Source organism: Ursus maritimus, unplaced genomic scaffold, assembly GCF_017311325.1.
Source record: "Ursus maritimus isolate PB19 unplaced genomic scaffold, ASM1731132v1 scaffold_17, whole genome shotgun sequence".
Lineage (NCBI taxonomy): Eukaryota > Metazoa > Chordata > Mammalia > Carnivora > Ursidae > Ursus > Ursus maritimus.
The window spans coordinates 10125438-10143904 of NW_024424119.1; the positions used below are offsets into that span (position 1 = coordinate 10125438).

Below are 18467 nucleotides of genomic sequence, written 5' to 3' on the forward strand. Positions count from 1 at the left end.
AAAAAAAACTGGGTATAACAACACTAGCCTTACATTTCATGCCCAACCATATAACATCGAGTTCAACTTATGCTTTTATTTATATAAATGTAATGGGATTCATTTCCAAATTTGTTCTTCAAGCAGATATCTTGGAAACTACTGGTCTAAAGGCCAAAGAGCTGAAGATCTAGATTCAAGACTTCATGTCGTCAGGGCTGGACTGATTTTCAGAGGTGGTAACAGTAAACAAGCAGTTTATATATACACAAAAAAAAAAAAAAAAAAAAGCAGGGGCACAGTAGAAAGGACATACCTTTTTATTACCCTAGAGAAATATAGAAGGGTTTAAAATTTTAAATACAAATACATTAATTGCAGCAATATTTAAAATAGCAAAAAGTTGGAAACAACCTTGGGGGCTCTATAAATAAATAGTGGCTCATGACAGAATACTATATGGCCATTACAATTCATATTTAACAAGGACCCCCCAAGGTTATGAAAACAATTATAACTTTTATATTAAGTTCAAAATGTCAGTTACAAAATAGCATTTTCAGTATCATCTCAATTTTATAAAATTAAAGATGCATTGGAAAAAATTAGGAAGGTTAGTTACAAAATCACAAGTAAGGTTATCTCTAGGTGTTAAAATTATGAGTGATTTTAAATATTTGTTAATTACAGACAATTCAAATTTTCTAAAATAAATGAGTATTTCTCTTATGAGGGGGCAGGAATCAAACAACAAATTTGTAGTTACTTCTCATCTTCTCATCAAAGTAAACTGAGGAAGAAAAATATTCTGATCCAAAATGAGAGCTCTGATTATCTGAGTTTTACTTGCCTACAGTTTTAATATACTAGTCTTTCAACATGTCGAGTTTTCTCTTTACTCTGGGCTTTTACCAGTGTTGTTCCTTGTGCCAGGAACATTTTTAGCCACACTTCCTAGAACCCATCACTTCACCGGAATAACTCTGAAGAATAAAGAGGCAGAGGTGTCACTTACTCTAGAAGTCTCCGGCACTGCGTGTGCTGATGGAACCTTGGGCTTAGCATTCCACAGCATTTATCCCAAGATACTATGGTTGCCTGGTTTCATATTTTTCTCCCCTACCAGACTCTAAGATGCTATGAGGGCAAGAAAGAAATGTTTCTGTTTTGTTTACCACTACATCAACTATACTTTGTAGCGTATCGTATGAGCTTGATAAATAATTTTGAAAAAAAAAAACTTATGTATTAATGGATGAAGTAAGAAGTAAACATTCTGTTACAGAAGCTAAGTATACCTAATTGTTACAAGTATTTACTCTAAGTAAACTAGGGGTGTGTGTTTCATGTCATGAAAGCATCAGAGTGTAAATTGTTCAGTAATATAAGCAAAAGACAGGTCTTACGTGCTCCTGTTTACAGAGTCTGAAAATGTGAAAGCATGAGTCTAGTAGAAAGTTAAATATATCCAATCACAGGGTATTAAATATGTTAATGTATTGAATACACCATTTGCAAATAAACAGAAATAAGGTGCAATTAAGGGAAACAATTAAAATAGAATTATACCGTATTTCCTGAACTTGCTTCCCAAAGATCAGGTTCAGATGTTGCTTTTCTATTCATAAGCTTTGAAAAAGTAAATAAAACATTTTGTACACTGTTCACCATAAATCTTAACTTACCATTCAAATTAAATCTAACAAACATGACCCTAAAACCTCCTCCAGTCTTACAAATACTCAATCAAAATCTGACTTCTAGGACAGCAATTTTACCATATGAGTACAATATTTATGTTGAAGAGATAAATTATGTAAATCATAATGACTTATGCTTATGTTATATTTAAGCTTACTCTTCTGCATATTACAGGGTTCAAGAGTCTGAAAATTTACCCAAAGTTCAGGTTGCCTATGAAATAATTATACCATTTAGGATACTTCTCTTTTTTAAAGTAAGCTATATGCCCAAGATGGGGCTTGAACTCAACCTTGAGATAAAGAGTAGCGTGCTCTACTGACTGAGCCAGCCAGGCACCACTAAGACACATTTAATACCGATTTAGGTTCAAGATCTATTTGGGAAGAGCTGATAAAAGCTTCGAGCAGTATGCACTACTCCATATTATTTACTTAGCACTTGATCATAATAGCTATACAACAAACTTGAATTAAGAATTCACAAATTAAACCTCTACTTTATTTACACCACTGCTATATTCAATCTTCCTTCAGGTTGGTCTAGAAATGTTAAAGAAAATAGTTCAAATAAAAAATCAAGGCCATGTTAAAACTAGAACATCACTAACCTTGGTTATGCAACCACCCAATTAGCTAAAGCTACACTGGTAATTTTCCAATACAAATTTTAATATTCATTTAAATTTTTAAGTTTTTTTGATACATAAAAAACATTGGAAGATTTTTTTTAATTTAAAATTTCAAATACAACGTGATTAGTGACACCTCAACTAGTAGTAAAATAGCAGTCGATTTTCTTTTTCCAGTAAGTCTGACACAAATTCAAAATTCTTGGTTAAAACAAGAAAAAAAATCCTATTTGAAGAATGGAGGAAAGCATCACAGGAAGAAGAAACAAGTGTGACTATCTTTTTAGTCCTAGAGACCTTGCTGCTGCACTGTTCCAACACCGGAGATTCGAAGAGCATAGCCCCCATTCTAGAGTCGCTCACAGTGTGGTGGGGAACACAGATTATGAGGGTTCAGTGTGCTGACTGGGCTGTTCCCAAAGGTCTTTGTAATGATCTGATGCTACTTTTTCACTCAGTACTGGGACACCTACCACCACTGAAAATAAATAAGACAAAGCACTTTCAAGAATTTTTTTAAAAATCTAGTCTGAAACATTACACAAACAGACAAGTAATTGTCCCACAACGGACAAAGCAGGTAGTAGGTGCCTTAAGGAAAAGACTGCAAAATAGGAGGCATACCTGGGAAACAATACAGCTGGGACACAATACAAAAAAGACTGTCAGGAAGAGATGGAGATGAAAAGATAAGCTCACCTATTCTTACAGAGAACACTGAACACAGAAGGAAGGGCTTATTCTGACCAGAGAGGGTCCGTAATGAAGTTTGAGAGCTGAGCAGTGAGAAAGTCTAGTACTTTTAAAAGCCTCCAGTGCCAATGAGTCAGTGCCTGGAAGGAGTCTGAGAGTAATTGGCCAAATTACCATAGCCAGCTTGTAGGAGGGCAGTAAGATTGAAAAGGAGTAAAGGAGGGGCTCCTGGGTGGCTCAGTTGGTTGGGCATCTGCCTTGGGCTCAGGTCATGATCTCGGGGTCCTAGCATCAGGACCCACATCAGGCTTCCTACTCAGTGGGGGAGCCTGCTTCTCCCTCTGCCTGTTGCTCATCCTGCTTGTGAGCTCTCTGTCAAATAAATAAATAAAATCTTTAAAAAAAAAAAAAAAGGAGTAAAGGAGTGATATGAATTCACTTTATAAACCACCACCTCCATTCGACTCCCCAGTAATCGTAAGACTTTTTTTTTTTTTTTTTAAAGAAAGGACACTTCTAAGAGACGATGCAAACTAAAATAAATGCCTTCAGGATTTGTCAGCAAATGCAGAGGGAGAAGAACCAGGAAGAAAATGATCACTCGGGTATCTGAGCCTGTGTGACCCAAAGAACAATGGGCACTTCTAGAGATTGGTTAAGGTTCCTGTGTACAAACTGACATTACAGTGCATTCACAGAGACAGCTTCCAGTGTATTTTCCTGAAAAGGACATGTGCTTGTATATTAGAGAAAGAACTAGAACCTTAAATTCACGTTTGCCCAACACAACTCTCCCCTAAGCAAATCTGTGTCCGTTACAATGTAAAACTCAACTGTCTAAGCCTTAAAGTATCTCTCTGGCAAAGTTTCTGTTGAGGCTTTTACCTCCTGATGGACACTGTGGATGAACAGCTGTTCCCCATTTTCAGAGACCAGAATTAGAAGAATTAAAAGAACTGGAAGGCCACAGAGAAGGTAACCTGATCAGGTGACTAATTAAAGTGATAGAGCTCTTGCTCCGTATTTCTTGAAGGGAACTACTCAAGAGCAGATTCAGGTTAAGTAAGACCTAAAGCTTACATGCTTTCGAAGACCCTCTTTAAGAGAAAGCAGACAAAAATACATGTAAACTTCACAAAAAGAAATGACCATGTGAACACATTTGCTGGAGCCCTTCCCAGGGCCTTGAAGGGAAACTCGCCTCTATGCAGAAGAACAACCCTAGGGCTCAATGGCCATCTGAGGAAACTGAATGGAAGGCTGCAATCTCAGGAATCTGGCACTTCTGTGTAATCGGAAGAGGCAAACTTTCCTGCACAGCACCAAAAGAGTTAAGATTGCCCAAGAAAATGCAGGCGAAAAGAGATGAGTGGCTTAGACTGGCTGATTACTCTTATAACGATCTCATTGGACAGGGGTAAAATACAAAGGAAGTGTGTGCCAGTTTTTACAGAAAACATATGGGAACTTACCTGGGGAAATTTGCTTTCTCTTAAGTAAACATGGAGTCTTTTCAGGTATTTTGAGTTGAAATTGAGAAGGACATTTTTAATTCTAGAGATTGTGGAGAAAGAGTAAGCCACTGGAGAATGGTGACCATAATGCATTAATATTCGACTTCATTCTGGGTGGAAGAGACGAGATCAGGAGTTAAATTTTTACATACAAAGACCTACTATACAAGGGAGGAAGGAAGGAAGGGAGGGAAAAAGGAGGAAACAGAAGAAAAACATCAGTCTCTATTTGAATAAGCTTACATGAGGGACTTTTTGTAAAAGAAAGATTAACAAGTGTTAAAGAAAATTAATTTGTTCCCCTAAACGTGGCTCCTCAAAATAAAATTAAAACAAATATGAAATGTAAAATGTTAAGGCAATGGCTCCCTTTTCTATCCCAGATGCCCTGTTCCACGTGAATAAGTGCTTGGGGCAAGCAAATTCATTGGCACTGTCTTTCTAGCTCTGAATTCCAACTGCAGAGGGGGAGATGCCCTGCCCCAAATGTGGAGGGGTAAACTCTGGTAGGTATGGGTGAAGCAGGAAGAGCAAAATCACAAAGGGCAGCACCCTCAAGGGAAGGTCTTTGATCTGCAGTGTAATAATCTCTATCCTGTAAGAGTCCCCTCCCCCTCTCCCATCCCCACACTCAACTCTCACCCGGCTGGTTGGACAGCTTCTCCCCTCCCCAACTACTACTGCAATGAGACTGGAAAGAGCAAAGATCGGACAATGATCAAACAGGACAGGCTCGAAAACAGTAATGGTGATTCCAGGCTCCCTTGGGAATAATAAAGTAACAGAGGGGACGGGAAGAGAGCCAATTAGTACATTCCCAGGCAAGGGAGAGCGGAGGCCAAGGAAAAGGATGGAATTAAACACCAACTGTGCCAGTCTGCCTACTTCAATGTTATTCTTCATGGATACAAAACTGACAAGCAACCAAGACAAAGGTATAAAATTTGCAAGAGTGGTGAGGACCCTGTAACCAGCTCTGCCTCCACCATCTCTCTGTGATCCTGAGTGAGTTATCAGAGCCTCTCTAGACTTCATTGGTCTTAACTATAAAATGAAGAGTGAGGGGGAAAAAAATTCCTGTGAGTCCTTCCCATGGTAGCATTCTAGAACTCTAAGGACAGCATGGTGTACACAGAAGAGTATGGACGCTGGAGCCACGTAGCTTGGGTTTGCATTCCAGCTCTACCAGAACTAGCTGTCTGACTCTGGGAAAGTTAGCTGACCTCTCTGTACTTCGGTTTCCCCACACGTAAGAGATGGAAAAAAAATATCATCTACCTTATGGAGCTGTCCTGACCATGCAATGTTGTGTTAGTTGCAATTACGGCCGTGAGCCAATTTTGTATGCAATACTTTTCGAGTACAGGCCTTTGTATGGTAAATTACCTTTCTGAAAAGTTCTTCATCAGTGGGGCAAATAAATGCCCACGACTTTCCAGGGTGCTTCCCTTCCCAGGCCAGATGTAGACATTAATGAAACACAGAATTCTCCCATTAGCTTGGATGCAGCCTGAGGATCATCACTGAAACAGAGCTTGCACAGAAAATGAGTCGGTCAGCTGCACCTTAAATATAGATAATACTGTGTTCCTTCATCACTACTTCCAGCCCATAAGGTTCAAATGTAGTACCCTACCAAAACATAGTTCAAGAGAACATCTTTTGGTGGAAAAGAGAACAAAAGAGAATCCCTGACCTTGGCTGGTTCATGACTACTGAACTCTGATATCCAGTTCCAAGGACCACAGTTTCTCCAGAAACATTAACATTTATACTGTCATCTACGGAAAACAAGGGGTAAATGCAGATAAACAGAGTTATCTGATACTATTTGGTGAAGACATTCTTCTAAAAAATGACGAGATTATTCAACAACAGTGCAATAGGCCAAAGGAAGGCCTGGGAGCAAATTTTTCCTGATGATGTGGTAGGATGAACAAAAAAGGGAACCCTTTCATCGAGCAAGGTCAATGTTTAAGCAACCTGGATTCTGGCAAAGACCCGAGGATAATAAAGGAGGGAAATCAATTTCTTCACATGCCCACCTCCTTCTGGGCTTCACCTCAAGGTAATCCCACACTCACACCCTCAACATACACACTCAACCATCCAACATACAGGGTCTCCTCTTCCCCATCTGTTGTCACTCCTGTGTTCCCAACCTCAGCTGAAACCAGCTCCACCTCCCACGCACTTCTCAAACCAAGCCCCACCTTTGCAACTCTCCTCCATTAGCACCTCACTAACTTGGAGTAACTGCCTCTATTCTTGGTCCTCTCAAATCCATCCCCCAATCAAATCTCAGAAAAATTTCCTGCTTATAACCCAAAGGCTTTTACATGCAATAACATGGATGAATCTCAACAGTATTATTCTAAGAGAAGGAAATCAGATTTAAAAGTTTACATACTATATAATCACATTGATAGGACATTCTGGAAAAGGCATAACTGCATAGGGGCAGAAAACAGATCAGTGGTTGCCAGGGCTGGGGGTGGGAGGAGCGGTTAGTCACTCAGGAGCACTTAGGGGGTGATATAAATGTTCTGCTGGTGGTTATGGGCCTTATAACAAACACATCAAACTATACACTAAAATGGGTCCATTTGACTCTATATAAATTCTACCTTAATATAAAAAAAAATTGGGGAAAACACCAAGGACTCCTCCATTGTCTACAGGTTCCATGGCACTGTTGATCTGTCCCATCTTGTCCTCCACATTCCAGCAGAAATCAACTTTTTCAAATGTCCTGCACTCTCCATGCACAAGCTTCTCACCACTGGCTCGCTCTTTAACACAGCTTTTCTCTATTAACTCCTAAGTCCTCCAGGCTGTCTCGCTGTCTCTCCCACCCCTCAAATTCCCAAGCTAATAAGCTAGATGCCCTTCCTCTAGGCTCTCATAATGCCTGAAATTTCCCTATCACTGCATTCAAAGAAATGTATATGTATTATAGGCATACGTTGTGACAAAATAATCTGGTCTTTCACCAATCAACTGAAATGTGAATTCTTTGGGAAAAAGGACTACTTTTTATTCACATGTGTGTATGCAGCCCGGCACATGGCAGACACTCCAAAAGCTATACTGGAATAAACATTTCATAAGGCATCATTGTATCCCCACCACTTTTAAGAGTGCCCCCTTGGCTCAAAAAATATAGGCAGCCCTTGCTGCACAGCCACAGACTGAAACCACGCAAAGCAATCTTAATAACCAATAGGAAAATCATGATCTTTCTACAACCTCTAACATTTTTTGTCAAAACATTAAAAAGTATCAGTTATATATGGATAGGAAAATGGAAAAAGCATTTATTTAGATATTGTAATCTTAAATATTCAAAACTTTGAATATTTAAAAACTTTGTGTTTTCTTCTTTTATTAAAAAAATCAAGATTCATTCATAATGCCGTCTTCTCACTGTATAATTTAAAATACCAAATGAGCATCTTTTGATACCTTGGTGAACTGGTATACTCCTCAGTTCAGACTAGCCTCCAACATTTTATCCCCTGTGTTTTACTGTCTTGCAGTATCCCTCTGAGGAGTTCCTTTAACGGAAAGTTTTTTTGCCAGTATCCTTTCCTCTGCTGGACCTTCATTCTTTTAGTCACAACCACCTTCCTACTTTGTGATAAATTACCCTTCGCTCAGTCCTCTGGCTGCATGTACAGAATGTCTACAACAGTGACAGTGTTGACATTCCCATGGTCAGCTATTTTTTCCAGAATTCTCTTTACAAGTGGTTTAAATTTCATTTCCAGCGTTATCACTTTTCTTTGCTGCAACATTGATCTTCTTCAGCCAATCCCTTTGCATTAACCATTTTTATGAAACGTTATAATGAGACAAGAAGCAACATAGCTATATGTTTTGCTGTCTGTTCAGGACCAAATAACAGGGTGTGCTAGTTGGACTTTATAAAATTACTCACAGGTAACATATAAGTGAAATTTAAACTGTGTCTTTGGGAAACTGATGTTACTTAATTAACTGTAATAACTGAAAATTGTGCATATGGGAACCGTGCAAAGAATTATTTATATTTAATAAATAAATAATTTTAGAATTAATGAACGGGCTCACCCCTGGGCCAGATTTAAGGAATAGGAATTTATGCCCTTCCCATCTACACCTTCTAGCTATAGCATCACGAAATCAAGGCAACTTCCTAACAACTCAATTCAAAGGCAAGTACAACAAATTAGAGGAAAGAGATTATAATGCAAACTCTGTTACTAGTAACAAAAGTTATATACTGACACTGAGTCTCTATGACTTCCCCTAAGTTTAATAACAGTTCCTTCTTCACATGGCAGTTGTGAAGACTCTAAAGAAGAAACAGACTTGAAAGCACACTTTGAAAACTTCAACCAGATACCACCACATCAAGTGTACACTTAGTATGCACCAAGCACTATTATAAGAGCTTTTCATTAAATTTTCTCATACAAGTCTCGTAACAACCTACAAGATAAGTAGCATTATAGGCTCCATTTTACAGAAGAATACTAAAGCACTCACTGAGAAGTCAGATAACTTGTCCAAGGGCATGCAAATAGTAAGCAGTGGAGCCTGTATTTGAACTCAAAAAGTGTAACTCTATAGTTCAAGTTCTTCAGAACTTCTTCCCTAACTTGTCTGCTTTCTAGACCACAGAAGGACACAGTCACTGAAAAGAGTAAAACACTGACTCCTAGAAATTGGACAAACCTAATTCACTATGACTCAATATAGGAACCAGTTCTATTGGGACATTTTCACGTTTCAGGCAAAAGAACAAAGATTCACAATGTCCAGAGAGCTAAGGAGCTGAGCAGAATTATAAAAGGAGCCAAAAAGTAGGCAGGGGAGTTCAAGTATCTTCAATTATTTTATGCAAGTGAGTAGAAGCCTTAAATACCAAGAAAGAACAAAGAAACAAAATTCATTTTGCAAGAATAGTAAAGGAATTATATTTATCATGAGTGTATAAAAAAGCGAGAGTGCCATAAAAACAAGATATGTAGAACCAACAAATTTCATTGACATTTTCAGTAACGCTGACCCTGAAAGTTAATAACACTGTTTGCTAAGGTCTGGTTTCACAAGGAATTCCATATGGAACAGAAACATGAGAGCCTAATAAGGATGTATAATACGAAAGCAAAGGGATTAGTTAACTAAAATAAGTAGATTCCTCTCAAAATATAATCCATTCAGAAGGACACATTTAGAACATTTGTATCTCATTAGGGGTATTAAGTGAGAAAGAGTCTCAGTACCAAGCAGTCCTAATTATAATTCATCTTAGGAAATAAAGTGAGTTCTCTTTACTGAATGGTAAAATATACAGCAAGAGGGGGCTTAAGTATAACAACAGGACTGTTGACAAAGACAGACATCAAATAAACCTTATAGCCCAAAGGAATATAAAAACTGAATAACTACTCTAACAATACAATGTATTTTTAGACAATACGCAACACCTCTTTTTTCTCTAACAACCCACAGCAGAAAAAAGTCGCTAAGCAAAAAGAATACCCAATTTACAAAGAACAGAAACAAAATAAATTAATACAAACCAAACGCAAACATGTTTGTCCCATCACACCTTCACCAAGGTTCCGTCACTGGTGAAACGAGATGGTCAACAAGAAGACGTCACTGGCAGAGGTGGACCTGCTTTGGGAAGGGGCAGTTTAGTTTCCAATCCCACCAAAAAAGAGTATTTGTCTTTTATGTCCTGAAACAGAAAACACTTTAAATGCTATATAGTGGGTTGTGTGACTTACAGATTTTAAGAACTACTTCACAAATCTGAAAGGAAAATAATAAAAGGAACATGATTAAAGCAAACAAGCATTTTATTAGATAGAAATTAGGTTGGCCCCAGGAAACAGAAAATCCAGTTGCTAGGACCTTAAATAACTAGTTCTCTCACAGAACAAGTACCTAGTGAGCATGTCAACGACACCAGCTCTGCCTTCCCTATCTTAGTGTCCATCCTCATGTTTGTCCGCTGCCTCGGGAAGCATCACAGCCAAATTCCAAGCCATCATTTGTCTTTCATTCCAAACGGGAGACTTTCACTACCCTCTCCCAGCAGACTTCCTCTTACAAAGTACTGGCCAGAACTTAGTCACATGCCCAATCTTAGACCAATCACTGCCAAGGTAAATAAAAACAGCATGACTTGACTTTTCTTATATTAAATCATGAGTTATCTCCTATTACTGCTAAGATCAATGGCTTTCCTCTTCCCTCTCCCCACCCCCAGACACTTGCAAAGAGAGAGGTGGGATGGTTCTTAGCATAGACATCAGTGTTGACCTCAATCGTTCTTAAAGATTCATATGACATCTGTAAAAGGGCAGTTTTATGTCAAGAAGTCAACACTTAACATCACTATCTAGATCTGATTCTCTGTGAGTTTACAGAACACTCCAACATTAGACAACACGGGCACCAGAATGCAATGCTATTTTCCTAGTTAGATGAGTAAGAGCCAGCAAAGCAAAGTGGCTTTTAAAAAGCACAATTTCTCAGCCAACATGAATCAGAAGAAACTGTGTCAGTTCTTTCCAATTTTACATTTCCCAATATGATCCAGTTGAGCAATCCTATCCAACCTCACCTTTCTACTCAGTCTCTGCTTAGGGAATGAGGGGGTGGGAAAACATATGGGGCTAGATGTGTCAATCGCTCCATTTTTTTTTTTAATTAGCTGTCTTTTCCTTTAGACAATTTTTGCCTTCCTAGGAAAGCAGTGAAGGTCAAATTATAAGAGATTATCTGATAAAAAATATCCCCATGCAAGATATTCCTGTATTTGGATTTTCAGTTATAGACTTAGGTTGAAGGAAAATTCAAATTACCTTGAAAAACTCAAAATGCAACAGTCTTTTGAGGGCACAGGCTATTCCTTCTCTATCTCTACAGACAGCATTCATTCTCAAATTGGAATCATTAGGCTGACCCTTACTCAAAGTATGAATATAAATTTATGAAACTTTTCTCATATTTTTTAAGATTTTATTTTTTAAGTAATCTACACCGAACGTGGGGCTCATTACAACCTCGAGATCAAGAGTTGCATGCTCCACCTACTGAGCCAGCCAGGCACCCCCACTTTTTCTTAAAGTAGGCTCTATACCCAATAGGGAGCTTGAACTCACGACACTGAGATCGACAGTCACATGCCCTACTGAGCCAGCCAGGTGCCCCGAAACTTTTCTCATTTTTAAACTAAACTGCATCACATACTCCCCCTGGAACACATCTCTTCTTATCCTCTGGGCTTTTGGGTTGTTCTTTCCACCTTAATACTTGTTTTGCCGGCTAATGTTGTAATTTCTGTCATTCAAATTTTATCAGATGAAATTCAGGGTCTGTCTCACATGCCCCCTTCTCTTCCATGCCCAGGCAGGGTCCAAGACTTTGAATCATTCTTCACAGGGTTCACCCACTAACCAACTCTCAACCTCCCTGAGGCCTTTAGTAGACCCAAAAAAGATGCAAGCTCTATAAAAGTCCCCAAAAGTAATGAGACCAAAAGGTCAGCTGACTATAGTTGAAAGTAGGACTACTGCCTGCATCTTCCCTCACTTTTTTTTTCCCCCTTTAAAGCAGTGCAGGTGGAAAACAATCAGCAAAGAAATTGGGAAGGCTCAAGAGAAGATGATCTGACTGGTTTCTTTGTATTCCTGAATGCATGGTCTGCATGCATCTATATACCACAGAACAGACACAAACTAATTCTGGCTTTAAAAAAAAAAGAAAGAAAGAAAAGAAAAGAAAGAAAAAAGAAACACACACACACACACACACACACTCCAAAAGTCATTGCAATAGCAGAAACATTTGGGAGACTGAGCCATATGATGACAATTACAGAAATCCTGGAAGGGAAAAGAATGCTCAGGGAAGGCCAGACGGCCCTGCAATTATAAACCCTACCTCAGCCCCAGAGTCCTCCCCACACCCTCCACATCACTGCCAGGGAGAGGTGGATGGTGATGCTGTTACTCCACATTCCCAGGACGATTCTAGAGCAGAGGCAAGCTCACACACTGCTCCAGAGGGCACGTCATGATTTTGGTTTGCTCAGTTTTCTCATCCTTTGAAGTAAGACACTTCCTGATTGTCATGAGTTTGGTTCCCAAGGATGTGAGACTTACAGTAAAAAGATGATTGAAAAGGCAAACCACTAAAAATATTAGTATGACACTAAAACTTTTTTCCAAGCTCCTTTATTCCCTGAATTGGATCCTTGTGGAATTTGGGGTAGGGGGTTGGGAGGTTAAAAGTAATGCTTGGGAGGAGAAAAGGAACAAATATTTACTGAGCACCTCTCAGAGCAAGCTGCTTTCAGAATTAAGAAGCCCTGCAAAGGAGATGGCATCCTAGTTTAATGACAACTAAGGCTCAGAGAGGCAATGTGCCTCGTCCCAAAGCTCTTAAGTGAAGGCGTTGGGCTGGAAACCCAAACCAACCTGACTCCAAGGCCCACACTCTTCTACTAAACTACACTGCCTGAGACCGAATGCAAACACATCAGTTAGACCTAGTATAACACAAAGAGGCATTCACCAATCACTATCTCACCAAGGCACAACTGACTTAATTTCTTTCTTTTTACATAATTCATATAAAGTATAAGAAGTGAGTTGCAGGTAATTCAAAGAAAGTAAAAAAATAATTTGTACATTTTAAAAAATAGTTATCAATCTCAGAGAATAGGTAACGCTACTAGTCATTTGGTACATTTCCTTCTAGCGTTTCTTCTTTATATAGATCTTTTAATGTGACACAAAGTTAGGGTCATACTATTTACAGTTTGTGTTCACTTCTTTTCAATTAATATATAGTGAGTATATTCCCATGTCATTAGAAATTCCTCAAAAGTCTGATCTTCTAAATAATTACATCAGAGGGCACCTTGGTGGCTCAGCTGGTTAAGAGTCTGCCTTGGGTTCAGGTCATGATCCTGGGCTCCTGGGATCGAGCCCCACGTTGGGCTTCCTGCTCATCAGGGAGACTGCTTCTCCCTCTCCCTCTACTGCTCCCCCTGCTTGTGCTCACTCTAATAAATTAAATCTTCCAAAAAAATAATTACATCAGAATATATTTCATAACTAAAGTCTTCCAACTGACAGATTAGGAAACTTAAATACTTGAAATATTACATATTCCATGTAGATATCTAAGGAAACAAGCAAGTATAGGAAGACTGCCATGCCATGAATCATGATTCCACAGAATCCCCGCTGTTAAAAGGATGTACTTCAGTAGAATCACATTTGATAAAGCTTCGTAGGTTAGAAATATTACCAATCCATTAATACACCCAAAATGTACAAAATTCAAAATTAGGATTGCAAATTATCAATTATCTTCTGCCAATGTCTTTCATGGGTCTGTATGGAAATCAAAAGCACCCAACATTGTGGAATTTTCTTTAAATAGGGTCATGATAAATTGAGTACCTGCTTCCATTTATTAGCAAAAGCTGGGCTTCTACAACATGGCACACACCAAAGAACTGTTTGACTACCTTATAAAGCACAGCAGTGGTAGTAACGATAGCAATAATATAAAGTAAACAGGAAGAGGACAGTAATGATGGCTTTCATTTTTTAAGTCTTATTCCATGTCACTCACTGTTCCTAACTTCTAATATAGATTTTTTGGATTTAATTCTTTCTAAATCCCATAAGGTAGCTACTTTTCTTATCCCCATAAAGTAACAAGCAACTTGAAACCAGAAAACTTGAGTTCAAATCCTTTCTTGGCTCTAATAACCTGCAAATAGTTTCTTCTCTCTAGATATACAATTCTCTGCTGTATAATAGAAGGACTGGGGCTGATAGCACTGTAGATTAAATGAGCTCTCATGTGCTATGGATTTGACTATCACTTGAAAATATATATGTGCCCCTTCGGGGCAAACACATATCACTAAATAATCATGTCACTAAATCTCATTATGGGCTCACGATCTTTCATAGCATAGCACACTAGGAAGTTATGAACTATCAACACATGTTAGCTTTAAAAGTGACACCTCCCAGAGGCACCTGGGTAGTGCAGTCGGTTAAACATCTGACTCTTAGTTTCAGCTCAGGTCATGATCTCACAGTCCTGAGATCAAGCCCTGCATTGGGGTCCTCACTCAGTGCGGAGTCTGCTTGACAATCTCTCTTCCTCTCCCTCTGTCCCTCCTGCTCCTGCTCTCTCTCTTCCTCTCTCAAATAAATCTTTAAAAAAAATAAAAATGAAACCTCCTTGGCCACAGAAGTCCAAAAGCTAAAGCTTCATAATTCTAGAAATTTGAACCCCAATATGAGCGTAATCTGTCAATATCTGGTATCCAGCTGAAAACTCTAGAGAAACTGGGGATTCCTGACATTGTGAAAGCTGGCTGACCTAAAAAAATATATATATATTTATCAACAGTTGCCCAGGACAACCAAAACTAAAGGTCTACCAGGGTGGGGCATGAAAATCCACGTCAAGTCCCAGGAAAGAAAGGAGAACTATCCCACCAAAGAGAAGACTGCCTCCAGAAAGATAGTGTGGGCTATCCACTGGGGCTCTGGGGGAAGAGATCCAAATCCTGATTTTCATCTACTCTGCTTCCATGTATTAAGTTAATGTTTTAGCTCAATGAAAGTAATTACCAGCCTGGCTCTGCAATCCATCAATTCACCCTGAGCATTCCTGCTGATTTTTTCTTTGGTCTCCAGAACCCAAGAATCCCTTTCATTGATCTGGAAGTATGAAGGAAAGATTGGTTGTTACTAGTTTCTTTCAATTCTAAATTTCTGCCAAGTAATTAGGAAAAGAAAATGAATTATTTTTGAATATTTTAATGGAAGCTATGGGGGTTAGAGTAGGCATAGCCTCTGACAAAAATAAGATTAAAACCATACATCTTTGACCTCCCCTCTTCTAAGCAGAATGGACAAATGCAATTTGGCTCTAGGCTGTGAACTCAGGGATGTGATCCCAATCACCTCCATTCAAATTTGGGTAGTTTGCCAATAGTAGCTTAGTCAATAAATGAAACGTATATGGATTTACAAAAGACTTTCATGTCCCCTAATGGCTTCTAATGGAAGGCATTATTACTATCCCCATTTTACAGATGAGGACAACAAAGTTCAGAGGTTAAAAGTACTAACCCCAAGGTCACACTTAAAAAGTAACAAAGCAATCTTCTAGGTTCAAACGCCAATCTTCTATGCAATTTTTTCAAATAACTGTAGCATGTTATGGTCTAAAGAAATTCCCCCAACTGGAAGTAACACTCAAAACTAAGCTAAGGACTTTATGAATCATAAAGGAATCTTAAGTGCATCCATTCTGTAGGCAGGTATTCATTTTGCACTGTCCACTAAACTATATAAATATGATAGAGGAAATGGTGACATTATCCCACGATTCCTCCCACTGTCTTGTGAATCCATTTCCACTGCACAAATACACCAAATGGGCATTACAAATATAATAAACCAGTGTCCACAGAATACACACACATGGGAAGTAGAAGGTAAAGAACCATGTGGCAATAATGACAATGGTGAGCCCTTTCTGCCATTTAAGTCCTAAACACAATTGCTTCCTTTGGCAACAGCAAACCCCATGAGAAGGTTGTCTGTGAATATATGTACTACCAGTCAAACAGCAGATAGCTCTGAAAGCTATATAAACATCAACAGGGCTTTGTTTTTTATTGCCTAGAACCAAGGCTCCAGGTTCTGCAATTAGAACAGGCAATGTTTAGCTCCTTAGGAATATCAAAATCTGCTAAAATACACATATATATTTTCCTTTTTTCTGGTTTATGCAATATATTCTAGCTATAGAAAATCTTGAAAGTGTAGAAAAACATAAAGAAACAGAAATTAGGGGTGCCTGAGTGGCACAGTCAATTAAGCACCTGACTCTTGGTTTTGGCTCAGATCGTGATCTCAGGGTCGTAAGACTGAGCCCAGTATGGGGCTCCATGCTCAGCCAGAGTCAGCTTTGGATTCTCTCTTCCTCTCCCTCTGCCCCTCCCACCCATGCTCCCTCTCTCTCTCTAAAATAAACAAATCTTAAAAAAAACAAAACAGAAATTAGTCATAATCCCAGTACTCAGAGGCAACAACTGCTGACATACTGGCCTAATTCCTTCCAATTTTTTTCCCGACTGCTAGACTATTAAAATATTTCCTTTTCTACAGAAAAAGAAACTAGTTTCTTCAGACAAGAACAGGAAAATGTAACTTAGAAAAATTTAATTCCATAGCATTTATAAATAAATTCAAATTTCTTGAATAAAATGCTAATGATACAACTACAGCAAAAAATACTTAAACATCCTTTGGAAAAGCTCAGTAAGGTCACAATCTAATACCTCCCAGTGTTACACCCACCAAACCAGAAGAAATAATAATCTACAATGAGCATAAATAGGTACTCTTGTGAAAACCTGGTTTATTTTTCCAAACTTTATTTTCTAACCCCCCCCCTTTTTTTTTTTGCATAGCAATTATTAACTGTATTATCCTAGCTGGGTTCAGGATGTACTACCCCCCCAAAAAAGTAGGCTGGCATATTGAATATCTAAAGCTGAAGGAATTTAAGTAAATGGCATAAGCGGAAGGTCACCCTGACCTTCCCCTGGCCCTTCTTCCCTGGAAGGGAAGGCCAAAAACCTTCACATGCAAGGTGCCTTCCCTATACCAAGAGGAAAGGTGCCTATCTCCAAAGACAAAGGGATGCAGAGAAGAATCCTAACAGGCCTTGCTAAGTTTCTTCTGGTTTACTATAATTACCTCATTCTCCTACCCTATCATCTTCCTCCACAACTGTATACTCCTCATCAAACCTAGCATAAAATATTCATGTCTGTTTCTCTGGGTCCTCCCTTCTTACGAAAGTCTCCATATCACATAAAACTTACATTAAATAAATTTGTAACTTTTCTCCTGTTAGGCTGTCTTTGTCAGTTTAATTTTCAGACCCGGTCAAGGACCCTAAGAAGGTCCAGAAAAACTTATTCCTCCTGTACGATCTTATCAGTGAGAAAAGGAACTTCGGCTCACCCAAAGAAGAAACTATGTGGAGAGGGGCATAAAGTCCTGTTTCCTTCTCAAAATTCCACTTCTGGAGAATACAAAAGAAATATCATCTAAATGTAGTATAGAAGCCTTTTCTGCACGTGTATACAACCGTGTCCTCTAACATGAAACAAATAGCTCAAACGTAAGGCCATTCATGCCTAACAAAGTTGAAAGCAATCTGCTTTTCACATCGAGAAATGGAGACTCAAATGGAACCAGTGAGCTTGATAAGGCTAAGAACAGCCATTGGAACATAAATCTATTTTGTAGCAATTTCATTGATCATGTATTTCTAAGGTACCTATTTAAAAAGAGCTCAAATAGAACACGTACTTTTGTACTAGTTACCACTAGGTAAACACAAGTTTTAAATAATCTTCAGCACGACAGACCTGGAATTTTATTCCCCACAGCCTAGTGATTTTAAATGCCCTGTGACCCTCTTAAGCACTGCCAACATCAACATCTGGTACCTGGCACAAAGAAAATAGATTCTAAGAGGTTTAAAAAAAAAAAAAAAAAACTTTCATTTTCATCATGTGCTTTAAACATGTTTCTAAGGTAGTTCTCTTTCTCCTCCTTCTGATACATAAAAAAAAGAAGCTATTCTATCAGGCAGCTGTACGTATCATGTTTTTAGGACCAGAAGGGAAAAATAATTGCCAAAAATCCCGTCTTTGCTAATGTTTTCTCATCCTTCCCTGGTAGAAAACATGATATTCAATATAACAGAGGTCTGAGACCTGACTAGATGAAAGAAACCCAAAAACTATTGTAATGATCTCCCCACAAACACATACCCTTGCAAAAACAACTTCAAAATTCAAGGCATAGCCCCTACATAGTTCTCTG

General features: G+C 38.6%; 1 protein-coding gene across 2 annotated transcripts in view; it reads right to left on the bottom strand.

Annotated features, from left to right (window-relative positions):
- Window positions 1-18467, bottom strand: part of BNC2 (basonuclin 2) — a 419913-nt gene that overhangs the window by 333112 nt on the left and 68334 nt on the right. Inside the window, exon 2 of one of the 2 annotated variants that reach the window (XM_040631458.1) lies at window positions 10089-10185. The exons of the other annotated variant lie outside the window; for it this stretch is intronic. Within the exon in view, the coding sequence (XP_040487392.1) occupies window positions 10089-10112 (24 nt within the window). The 5' untranslated portion in view covers window positions 10113-10185. The remainder of the gene's footprint in view (window positions 1-10088; window positions 10186-18467) is intronic. 2 annotated transcript variants of the gene reach the window in all.